Genomic DNA, 13,026 nt, shown 5'->3' with positions numbered 1-13,026 from the left:
GCTGCAATTTGAGAATGGACCCTCACCACCTGCAATCAGGTATATGAAGTTCCAGTGGGACTCCTGATAGGCAAAAGCCTGTTTGGCTCTGGTAGCCTTGAGTGCTGTGCATTGTACACATGCCATAGGTTGCCAACCCCTGCAATCAAATATAAGGCTTGCCATAGAGTTGTTTTTTTATATTTATGAATCTTTACTCATTCTTTTGTTTAACAAATTCGTTTTTGTGAGGTGTGAAAAACATTTAAAAATCCACACCTCGTTATCATGCAACTGGGAGTCTCCAGCTTCGCTCTCTGCCAAATCATTGTTATAAGCATTGTCCTTTGCACCTGGCAGTCTGCATAAAGAAGTGATACAGAAATGTTTTAAAAAAATCTCCTTTCTATCATTGGCAGTGTTGCCCTGAATTTGCCTTGTCAGAAATGGATTGTGATGTCATTTGCTAAATGTTCATGTAAAATACGCACAACAAAAATCCCTAAAAACCAAAACCAAGTACTTGACAAAAATGTAAAATGCTTAAATAAAACATTGTTTTATTAACAAGGTCACACAATTTATTAACAATGAAAGTTATTTACAATATGCACATAATATAGCAACAAGTTTTTTTGTTTTTTTCTTTTTAATGTTCACAGTTTTGTTTTTCTTGGTTTTTAAATGCAATTCCTTTTTTTTCTCATCTCACCGTTTTCCCATTCACAATTAAAAAAAACAAACAAACAAACAGTTCCTAGGAAACTTGTAAGCAGCAGAATATTTTTTTTAAATTGAAACAGTGGTACTAAGTTCTTCATACTGTATGATAAAATAAGGATAGCTCTGGTCGTCATTAAATATAACAAAAATTTGAGGATCAAAAAAGTTATCTACACAAGAGTCATAGAGGTCACTGGTTATGCTTGCTGGATTCAGAGGGGGAGGCCTCCTCATTGTATGATTTCCTACTACATATCTTCCGGTTAATACTTTAGCCAGGAACATGTAGTGAACTCCTTTAGGGGATCGCTTTGAAAAACTGTGGGAATAACTTGCCTTTCTAGCAAAGTAACTGCCCTGTCCAAACATGGTGGCATGTTTGCCACACACTCTGGGGTCAAAGTTGTGTTTGCAGATCCCATCAACAACATCCTGGGAGGTCCCGTGGAATAAATGTCTTTCATTCATTATCTTGTCTAGTCCTGTCATTTTCCTTGTCATGAATTCTTTCTTCCTAAAAGAAAGAAAAAAAAAAAATTTTTTAAAAAAGTAAACTACAAATCAAAACATGCATAATAGCCCGTGCTAGCATAAGAAATAAAAGAACGGTCTATTCATCTCTACTTTACTGCAAGTAGTGCCCCCCCCCCCCCCCAATTTTCGACCAAGGGTAAAGCATACAGACACTCCAATTTTGTCCAAACATTTAGGGAATCTAACCCAGGTTTCTCTTTAGGTTATGCATGACATTACATAAACACATGGAAGTTTTTCCACGTACAATCCTCAGGTTAGGGATTAAATTGATATTTTTGCCTGCACCCATTTCACAAGAATACAAGCTTTTAATGCAAGGTGGTCTTTATAATTTAAATAAACCACAATGAACTGTTTAATGGATAAACAAAGTGTGGCGGAACCCACCTCGCCACTGGACATTGGAGGGGCCTGGCTGCCTGCCTCTTACCTGCTGACTATGGCCCCTGGAAAATTGGTACACTTAAAGATTTATATTTGGGCATATTGTACTGTATATTGCTGCTACTGGCCCTTTTAACAGCATCTATGGACACATTGGGACTTTTGGGACTACTGTCCCTTTAAGACTGTGAAGCATGTTCTAGTGTGCTGCCTGTAATATTGTATATGTATTCATGTGTTAAGTTTAGCCTGGGTGATATGTATGCAGCATTCATCTGATTGTTCGGTAGAATCACTCCATTTATTATATTGAGTGAAACTACCGAACAACCAGACCACCCAGGAATAAGTGTGCCTCCAATTACAGTTTGCAACAATGTTGCAAACGGGTAATTGGCAATCAGTGTAATGTATTCTTTGTCCTCTGGGTGGCCGCCATTCGGGAAACAAACACGTGGCGGCGGCCATCTTAAACTACCGAACAGCGGTGTTTTGCCGTCGAGTGTCTGGAACTAAAATCGGACACTTGACTAGGCAAACACCGCTGAGACCTCCATACTTCCAGAAATTCGTATGGAAACTACCGAATGACCCGCCGTTCGGTAGAAAGAACCCCACAAACAAGGGAATTCATTCAAACCCTCTCCAGGCTCTATAACACAGGCAATTCGCCTGTTTTCATTCCCTTGTTTGTGACCGACCGCAGGGCCAAAATGCATGGAACTGTTTTCGGATACTTTACCCATGCGGTCGGTCAAATCTTTGGAACCCCATATCTCACGAACCATTCATCCGAATTACTTGAATTTTGGATATGTTGTCCCCCTGAATAAGGGCTATCCAGCGATGCTGGATTTAAAGGTGTACCCCCGGGTTTTGGGGTACATCCAGAACTTGGCTGAAAAAGTGTACCGGATAATTGAGTTTAATGTTATCTGAGGGGAGGGGATGTGTGGGCTGAACCATGTATGTGATTGGTTATTTTATGCCTCCCCCTGGGTGTGGCCTGTATGTGGATTAGTGTAATAAAAGCCAGGCTGGATGAGCCAGTCCAGAGTTCCTGTTTTAACCTCAAAGTGATGTGTCGTCTCATTATTGGGGGAAGGATTTATTGTATGCTGTTCCAGTTGACTGCTAGGGGTACAAGCCTATTCGTATGGTTCCTATTCAATGGTCTACAGCATTCATACGCTTGGGAGAATTTAAAGTTTTCTTGGATTCGGTGATTATGGTGTCTGCCAGAGTGCTTGGAGCCCTCAGGAAGCACTAGGAGCATCCATTAACGGAGGTACCCAGTCGGGGTGCCAGGTGATCCGTTACACAAAGTTTATACTTTGCATCATTACAGACAATGCTACTTTTATAACGGATTTATCAACCAATCAATTCAACGATTGAGGTGCTCACTGATAATTCATGCATAAATGAATGCCTTTCACTTTACATTGAGACACTAAGCATCTTATAAAAAGAATCTAAGTGATCAGATTGTTTATTGGAGGGGGAGACTGACGACCTACACACATCTGGAAATTTTATTTTTGCATTTTATCTGTGGAACAGCAATAAACTGATGCAGACACATAGGTACTGGATGCTGGCTATTACGAGCAGCAGAAATTAAGGCTTGCATTAAAAAAAATTAAACACATATGGAGGGGAGCAGGGATGTATCAAGCCAAAACAGGCTACATGTTTAGAGACATTTAATTGATCTCCATGGAGATTATTTCTTATTTAAAACTTTTCCGAAGAAGAGCACCTGTGTTAGCCTTGACACATTTCCCCATTAATATGTAAAAAACAAAAACAAAAGACGATAGAAAAGCAGTTAGCACAAGATTAGTAGTTTGTGCACACCAACCTTTTTTTTGTAAAGCTTTAAACACAGGGTAAGGCAATCTTGGCACTGCAGCTGTTGTGGACTACATCTACCCTGACACTTTGCCAGCATTCTGGGAGATGTAGTACACAACATCTGGAGGGCTGAAAAGTTGCATACACCCATTTTAAACAGGCTACTCTCACCAGACGTGTAGTATTCAGGTCCACATTGAAGAATTCCTATGTGAAAAAATATCAAGGTATTCTTGGGGTCAGTCTAAGGGGAAAGCTCAAAACATAAAAGTTACCTTTTGTATTTTTCCCATAGAAAGAGATTCTGAACACGCAGTATTTTTACAATTTGAAATTTGGTCTCGGGAACACTTTTGTGGAAAAGGGCGTAAACTGTTCTGTAGCTCTTGTCTTCCTTGGACATAGGCACTTGAGTGAACTCTTGAGCAGAATCCATAGGGATCCAGGTTTCTGGATAGAAGTTTGGAAATGTGATGGCAACAGGAGATAGGACTTGGGTAGAAGCAGAGTCATTCATTTGGGTGTTTAATGGTGCTACTCCACCAAGTGTCCTAGAATAAAACAAAGCAATGCATCAGTCTAACAAGGTAACAAGCAACGGGGTATAAACATGATACTCAAATGACAGTTGCATTTTTTTTATATACATAACATCCATAGCATATAAAACAGGTCAACAACTGAATGTTCCTTCTGGTTCCACAGTTTCCATGGGGATTGCTCCACTTTAAAGTACTTTGTACATAACCAATTGTGCCTCTTGCTCGCCCAATTATTGGCACATTAGACATTTGAGAAATATCAATGCTAAGAACAAATGATCTAAACTGCAGCCTTCGCTTACTTTAATGTGCCAAATGCCCGAGTCTTACTAAAACAGGAGCATGTGAGAAGCTTGAGATGCCATCGCCTATGTTATAGAAACACTTATTGCACAATATACACATAACTGGAACAACTAGTTGCAGTTAACTGGGCGAGCAGCTCGGTTCCCATCTGTCCTAATGTAACCATTCAACAAAACACGTCAACGAAACGTCTACACTGTGCTATGACGCATGGACCAAGACAATACGTGCGGGGCCAGCATAAACTGAATTAATAAGTAGGGTGTGTCTGCGAGCCTATGAACATGCACAAAGGAGAGAGAGCTCTGCAAACCTCAATATTATTATAAGAGGAGTGTATTCTGTATCCATCACACTGACCTCTACCTGTCATCTCATCCCTATATAGTCATCAAAGGATACTTTAAACATGCAATATGCTCATCTAGTGATTACTAGAAATTAACAGTGAACAAGGTAAGGTGCTATAAAAATATAAATAAAGTGTGAGAAGTAACCGGGGACATCATATATGTTGTGAAATTATGTTGCACTATTAGGCATATTAACTACATGTTTCATGGTTCTTTAAAGTCTCACTGAGAATGTATTTATTTATTTTATTTGTTTTACAGCATGTCTGATTTGTAAAGTCCCCCACTAGGGATCGACAGATTATCAGTTTTGCCGCTATCCAGATAATCATCAGCAATACCGATCATGAATGGGTGGGCCGGTGTGTCCAGAAGGCAGCATAAGCTGCTGCCTTAGGGCGCTAGATCGGAGAGACTGGCAGGAGGTGGGCGCATAGCGCTCCCTCCTGCCATGCACGGTGTAGCGTGGCCAAGTGGAGCAGTGCGCACCGCGGTACAGGAACTTCTGTTTCCTGTAACCGGCCGGACTGAAAGGAAGTGCTCACTGAGCGAGCACTTCCTGTCAGTCCAGCCGGGTACAGGAGACTGAATCTCCAGAACCGCTGTGCACACTGCTCCTCTTGGCCATGCTACCAGGAGACACACCGGGGAGCAGGGACCAAGGAAGGGAAAGAGAGGAGGGGGGGGGGTCTGTAAAGATCACTATGGAACGGGGGTGATAAGACAATGTGGGACGGGGGTGGGGGTGTAAGGAACACTATGGGACAGGGGAGGTGGGGGGAGAACACTAGGGTTGAGAGAGGAACATTAAGGGGAATGGGGGGGGGGGGGAAGAGATCCTAACACACACTAACACACACACACACAAAGATTTGCAAAAAACAAAAAAATATATAGTTAAAAATGTACAGAATATCGGTATGCTATCGGCAATCGGCATGAAAGTAAATGAATATCAGTTGATCCCTATCCCCCACCTCCCAAAATTAAAACATTTGTATACAGCTCCTCCCCAAGGGGTGGGGGAATATATCACTGCCCATTTAATTTGATCATACATTCAGACCTAGCAAATGCATACAGTAATAAAATGTAAGAATACCAGTCACAATGTTTGATGTACCAGGAATTGAACCTTTGAGTGTTTCCTCAATAACTTTATCAACTGTAAACCTTTCCCGAGCCAACATTTGCCAGTTAACATGCCAACTCATTAAATGGTTCAACAAATCCCAATATAGTCTAAACATTTTGGATTAACACTGGTCAGTTAATCATGCGACTGCACACTTGAAAGTTGGACATTTCATGCCATATGTGCAGAGAGTCGCATTCTTTTGCCGCTGGGAAATTGAGTAAAGCAGTTAAATCTCTAGCTAGTCTGAGCATGTAGATCTGCTGTCAGAACATCAGCTTCCTGCTTTACACCGAGAGAACAACATGTTCCTAAAAACACCAGGCTCTGCAATCATGTTTCCAGCTGTGCATGGGGTGCTACAAACAAGAAAAATAAAACCCAAGCACACAACTCAGCACAGACTGTGTCAAACTTATAAAAACTGCAATTAACCTTTTGAGTGCTGGAGGTAGGGCATAACCACCTCCTCTGGTACTCAAAGGGTTACATGCACACATCTGCCTGACAGCATGAACCTTACTAGCCGAATGTTAAAAAGGTATCTTCGATCAAAAAGTTACTTTGATCCTGTTCGTGCTTCCAATTAAAAATAAAAATACAACTGTTTACGGCTTCCTGACAAAGAAAAAGCATGATCACTACCACGCAAAACCATGACCCTGGCCATGTGAACAGTCATACATCGTAATATTATACACTTCATTGGGCTCCTTTTAAGGAGACAGTAAAGCAAATGCAAGCAGCTGCTTTAAGCAGGAATTCAATGAATCATTCATCTTTGTGACCATTACTAAAGATCTCAAAAAAAGAAAGCCACAAATCCTGTTTTGGATGCTATTTTTTCCATCCCAACAAGCATATTTCCCCTGTGTTGCTGTCTGTGTGCCAAGATACGGTTGCCCTTGGTATATAATTAAACGTTTCATAGCACCACATAGAAGTTAAAATAAGAAATTGCATGCAGCAGTTACACCGGCTCACAAAATGGATTTAATTTTATGGAAACATCAAAAATGGAAACTGGCAATAGGATAGAATGTGCAACACTGGGGCAGAAGCCTCAATAAAGAGTGGAGCAAACAAGAACATTCTATTGGTTTCCAGGGAGATTATTTAGCAGTAAGCCACGGATATGAAATATAATATAAAACAAAATATCACAATTTCTTTTTTGTTATCCAGAGGGATAATCTCAATAGAAAAACATGCCAGCCTCAAGTTCAGCACGCATGCCAGTAAATTGCAATTATATAACTGACTACACTTCCTCAATACTAAGTATCTTATAGCAGAGGGAAGTCACGCTATCTGCTCTGGACCAAGGTTCACATGACAGCGCTGAACTAAACTACAGCACACTGAATGCCGATCACCATGAGCTCTGAATGTAGGAATTCACTGATGTTTACAGAACATAAGATGTGTATTCAAATGCCTGTCTCTTGGCAAACTACAATTCCCATGAACCTGTCTAAACCATTTTTTGTAGATTTGTCAGAAAAATGAATTTTAAATAATTGTACTTACTGTAAATGCGGCAAAAGCAGTACAGGAGATCGAAAGAGCGGCCTCCGTTTTATTTCCTTCCTGAAACACGCATTCTGTTGGAAGCCATCTTTAATGTTCAGTATGTACTGATTGTGCCACGTGACAAAACGCACTTCCTTTAGTCCTCTAACATTTGCCTCTTCTATAAGTTTCACAACGGGCTGTATAAAAGACCAAAAGATCAGTTTAAAAATAGAGACATTTAAAAAAAAAAAAAAAAAAAAAAAAAAAGAAAAATAGATAGTTGAACAAAGTGGTTAAAACACACACAATGGTGCTCAATCCCACGTAACCCCTTAACGCCGTTCCATGCCGTCACGCTTTAAATACATATAATTACATAAAAGATTACATTAGTATACACGTAGAATTTAAATACATATATATATTAAAATTCTAGATGCATATTTAAGTAATCTTTTAACATAATTATGTGATTTGATTAATTAAAATTTGATTGACATGCCTGACAACACAGGGAGAAAGTGCAGAGAATTTAATTCACAAGCACTTTATTTGACCCTGTAACTCTCCAAGACACCATAAAACCTGTACATAGGGGGTACTGTTTTACTCGGGAGACTTTGCTGAACTCAAATATTAGTGTTTCAAACTGGTAAATTGTATTACAACGATGATATTTTAAGTAAAAGTGATGTTTTTTGCATTTTTTTTTACAAACGAACGGCACTTTTATGGACTATTTTATTGTTGTAATATGTTTTGCTGTTTTAAAACACTAATATTTGTGTTTAGCGAAGTCTCCCGAGAATAACAGTACCCCCCATGTACAGGTTTTATGGTGTTTTGGAAAGTTAGAGAGTCACATAAGGCTTGCATTTAATTTTTTTCACATTGAAATTTGCCAGATTGGTTATGTTGCCTTTGAGAGCGTATGGTAGCCCAGGAATGAGAATTACCCCCATGATGGCATACCATTTGCAAAAGTAGACAACCCGAGGTATTGCAAGTGGGGTATGTCCAGTCTTTCTTAGTAGCCACTTAGTCACAAACACTGGCTAAATATTCGTTTTTTGCTTTTTTCACACAAAACCAAATATGAACGCTAATTTCGGCCAGTGTTTGTGACTAAGTGGCTACTAAAAAAGACTAAACATACCCCACTTTCAATACCTTGGCTTGTCTACTTTTTCAAATGGTATGCCATTATGGGGGTAATTCTCTTTCCTGGGCTACCACACAGTCTCAAAGATAACATTACTAATCTGGCAAATTTCAATTTGAAAATGGAACGTTCTATATTTGACCCTGTAACTTTCCAAAACACCATAAAACCTGTTAATGGGGGGTACTGTTGTACTCGTGAGACATCGCGGATTACAAATATGTGCAGTATTATGACATTCACAGCTAAAATAGCAGATGGAAATACAAATTTAAAAAAAAAAAAAAAATCGTATTTTCTCACATTTTTTTACATTTTATTCAAATTAAATTATGTTACATATATGAATAGTTATTGAAAAATTAAAGCCCCGTTTCTCCTGAACAAAATGATATATAATAAAAAGTGTGGGTGCACTTAATGTGACAGCGGTGAATTACGGTTGAACAGACATATAGCGCAAATTCCAGTTTTTGTTTACGTTTTGTTTTGATCAGAACGTGCACTATTGACTCGTCTCCGTCATGAAGGGGTTAAAAATCGCTTCCCCCTTCTTGAATTATGCACAAGCATGGGATGAATAGGACATGCAACATTGCTGAAGACATGGCCCTTGTGAATCTAAATCCCCATTTAAATCATCCATTATCAGCAAACCCATTCAACCCCTAATTAAAGCCTGAACTGTACCTCAGAATACTCTCTCCATCCAAAGTGGTCTCGACAGAAGTATTTCCACACAGTATGGTAATTATTGATTTCAGTAGAGGTACATGGTGTTGACAGTCGTCTGATTTGGTCAAATACAAGAGATTCATAAATGCTCATACAGTTCAAGTCTACTATAAATTCATGTCCCCTGGAAATAGAAATAAAAACACAATTACAAGAAACATCAACCACATTTACATAAATTTACTACATTTTGTTAAACCAAAATCAGTTTTTTTTCCATGATTGACAACTATGTAAAAGAACAGTCATTTATTATGCTTTGGACGGTTCATTTAAAATAAATTTGCAAAAGCCTTCTCTTAGGGTAAGGGGGAAATACCCAAAACACAGTCGATCCCAATTTAGGTCAAAACGCAACTTTATCACCTTAAAGGGTTCAAACTCAGTGATGTCACTTACTAGCCTTGCCATTCAATATAGAAGACACACAATACACCATACACAAACAAACCAGCAACAATATTTCAGGCAATCAAAACTGATTAAAAATGAAGGGATAGAATGGGGAGGGGGAAGGAGATTGTTCTGTTTTATAAACACATTTGTCAAAACATAACTGTATAATAAACAGTACCTCCTGCTGTGTTGATTGTGTGTACAAAGCTGTATTCTATTGTAGAGATTTTACGAAACAAAACACCAAACTCAAATACGGAGATGGCTAGATATATTATACAGACACCTTTCAAGCCAAGATTAGGTGAACTATTCACAATATAAAACTCAATAACATCTTTATTAAATGAAAAAACAAAAAAAAATAAACACCCTAATAGACTTCTTTGAAAGTAATAAAAAAAAATAAAAAAAAAAAAAATAAAAAACCCTAGGAAATGAAAAGGTATTTGCACTAGCTGACATACTTAATGTCTACATTCTGCCATCCACTGCTATAGAGTGTCAATCTGATTTTCTAGGAGCCAGATTGTTATTTGCAGAAAAACCAGCAGAGTTTCTAGAACTCGCAAGGTTATTAAAAAAAATGCAAATGTGAGAAATTACAATAGAATCACAAAGTGTTCGGCAAAAAAGGAAGCGTCCTGAACAAGTTATCAAAACTTTCTTCCATCTTGGAAGCTTGGCTATTTCGGATCAAAATAAATAAAAATAAAAAATACAATTTTTAACAAATACTCCAACGGGTTTTTAATGCGATCCAATGTTTTGTCGGAGTACAGCTACTGCTATATTTAGACACTGAGGTTTAACTTTGAGGGTTAAGTGTGAATTGTCATCAAGTTACAATTTTAGGACAAATATCCAACAGCTTACTTACAATTTGGCAATTAGGGCCTAAAAAAAAGAATCACTTAATTGCTGACCATTTACCGTTTAGTGAATAAACTAGTTTGTCGTGGTAAGCATTTTTATGCCCTGTACACTGACACCTAAAACCGTATTGAACTCCCCATCATACACCCAGAACACATGGGCACGCTTACAGCTTTAAGAAAAGATAGGCATGTCCACGGAAGGACAATGAAGTTGTGAACTTCCATGTGTAGCTGCCCTAGCTACAGTCACTGTTTACCATTCACATCTACACAAGGAATGAATGCAGAAGGGGTCTCATGCGATCTAAATAGCAGCTGTATATTTTGCAATGTAGGCAATTCTTCGTAGCTGAACCACTATTTTACTGGAAAATTCTATTTGTGTAAATAGGTTTCAGAGATCGAAATAGACACATACTTCTATGATCAGGTCATTATGGTCATGTATAAAATGAAGGTTCCATAGCAAAGAATGTAGTGTTGACGTGAAATACCAGTGTGTCAGTTTCAGGGCAATTCATTAACTCACCCCCGTGCATTAAAAAGGGTTAAAATAAAAACCTCAAAATATACCAATAAATGCAAATTTAATCAACACTGCCAGCCCTAAACAGATCCATCATGATAGGGGGAAAAAAAAAGTGTCACAGAAGCATCGAGCCATGTAAGGTACAGAACATCAGTGGTCGTGATATGAAAATACAGTCAGCTGATTGAGAATAGTCACAAATCGGAATGTGATCTCTGACAGGAAGCTATGAAGATTGTTTCCCACAAAGCGGTCATATAACTTGAGATAGCAATCCACAAAAATAGGACACCTCATTGAAAAAGCACTCCTCGTACTACTCAAACAAGTGTTCAGCAGAACGGTCCAGGTCTAATTTAGCAATTTGCTGCTTAGTCATTATTTTGAAGTGTACTCGAGATCCTTGCCACAAGTTTGCAATCTTTGTGGCTCACTCGCTTTAAGTGAAGTAGTAGCCAAGACGAAAGCAGAAAGGCGGAGGTGACAATATATTTTTATAGAATTTAAAGGGATATCCACTAAACTTTAAATGGGAAGATACAAGGCTAAAAATAGATTTGGACAGATTCTCCAACTCTGCTATATCGTCATAGCTGATATTTTTTCCAGATTGAACAAGTTAATTTTTAGAGTTTAGTGAATATGCCTCTGCAATTTATTAGATATATACCGTAGTCATCTGTTTGAGGATCAGATTTTCACACAAGAAAATTAAAATGTAGGGTATACAGGGAACGCGAGAAAGAGCAGGTTTCAACTAGATCTTGTAAGGCTGGTTTGACCAAAATACACAATGTAACATTGTCACATAGCATACAGGAGATTCCAGGATTTTACCAACTCAAAAGCCCGTAGGATGTTTTTAAACATGTATTCCAGCAAACAGAAACTAGTTGAACACATTTAAGTGTCAATTTATTTTATTTACCCAACTGCTAAAGCCAGAGAAAAAAAAAATAAGAAAAATAAAAGTGCTTGCAAAATAAATCTAGGTTGTGCTCATTTGTGGATTGTGCCCACGGCATCATATAAACAAATATATATAAAAAAAAAAATATCTAGCAAGATCTAAAAAACCCTACACAGAGTGCCTTTCTCTAATCCCAACACAAAGAAATTGCTATAGCCTCATTACATGGCTGTCTTCCTACCAACTGGGGAATCTGACTGTAATGCAATGCGATCTTATAGTGAACCTTTTAATCAATGCATAGTGAACTAACACCCACACTGATTCCAGAGTGTAGCCCATAATTACTGTGGCTGCTGCGTGACATAAAAAAGGACACATGCATTTTAAGCAGGCAGAGTGAAGAAAGGGCTGTGAGGGTGTGGGACGTCTCAGATAGTCATTCATTAAGTCCTTTTAAAGGGTGACGTGCCTGGTACTATTTTGCATCCTCATGCCTAGCACACATCTAGAATAACAGGACTGGAAGTATAATTAGGTTGTTCAATACATGTAAATGACAGCAATGTACCACACAGGACGTTTTATGGCTTCCTTGGTTATTCAGGGATATTGAATGGAGAAAAAAAAAAAATAAAAAAATATATATATATATATATATATATACACACACACATATACACATATACATACACACATACATATACATATACACACACACACACACTAAAATTTAGGCAAAAAAAATATAAAATTGCTCCCCCCCCCCCCTCCCAAAAAAAATAAAATAACACAAACGTGTACTCTAGAGATCGTTGCCAAAGTTTGCAACCTTTGTGGCTCTCGCGCTTTAAATGAAGTAGTAACCAAGATGAAAGCATTAAAGGCTGAGGTGACATTTTTATATAATTTAAAGGGATATCCACTAAACTCTGCATGGGAAGATCAAGGCTAAAATAGATTTGGACAGATTCTCCAACTCTGCTATAAGAATTTCAGTAAGTTTTAGGGAATTAAACAAAACAAGAAAAAAAACAAAAAAAAACATTTCCATCTTCGGATGGTTTATATCAATTAGCACCACA

The 13,026-nt window shown here is 38.3% G+C and overlaps 1 protein-coding gene across 2 annotated transcripts in view; it reads right to left on the bottom strand.

The window, feature by feature from the left end:
• Positions 1–514: 514 nt before the first annotated feature.
• TIPARP (TCDD inducible poly(ADP-ribose) polymerase) overlaps positions 515–13,026 on the bottom strand; it is a 28,220-nt gene continuing 15,708 nt past the window's right edge. For both annotated transcript variants that reach the window (XM_063442577.1, XM_063442576.1), the window contains exons 3-6: positions 9,184–9,352; positions 7,347–7,528; positions 3,756–4,031; positions 515–1,216 (exon numbers count right to left, since the gene is read on the bottom strand). In XM_063442577.1, coding sequence (XP_063298647.1) covers positions 769–1,216; positions 3,756–4,031; positions 7,347–7,528; positions 9,184–9,352 — 1,075 coding nt within the window. In that variant the 3' untranslated portion in view covers positions 515–768. The remainder of the gene's footprint in view (positions 1,217–3,755; positions 4,032–7,346; positions 7,529–9,183; positions 9,353–13,026) is intronic.

The sequence above is a fragment of the Pelobates fuscus genome, chromosome 2, assembly GCF_036172605.1.
Source record: "Pelobates fuscus isolate aPelFus1 chromosome 2, aPelFus1.pri, whole genome shotgun sequence".
NCBI classification, from domain to species: Eukaryota; Metazoa; Chordata; class Amphibia; order Anura; family Pelobatidae; genus Pelobates; species Pelobates fuscus.
The sequence above is the reverse complement of the archived record's forward strand: the minus strand, read 5'-3'. Positions and strand labels throughout refer to the sequence as shown.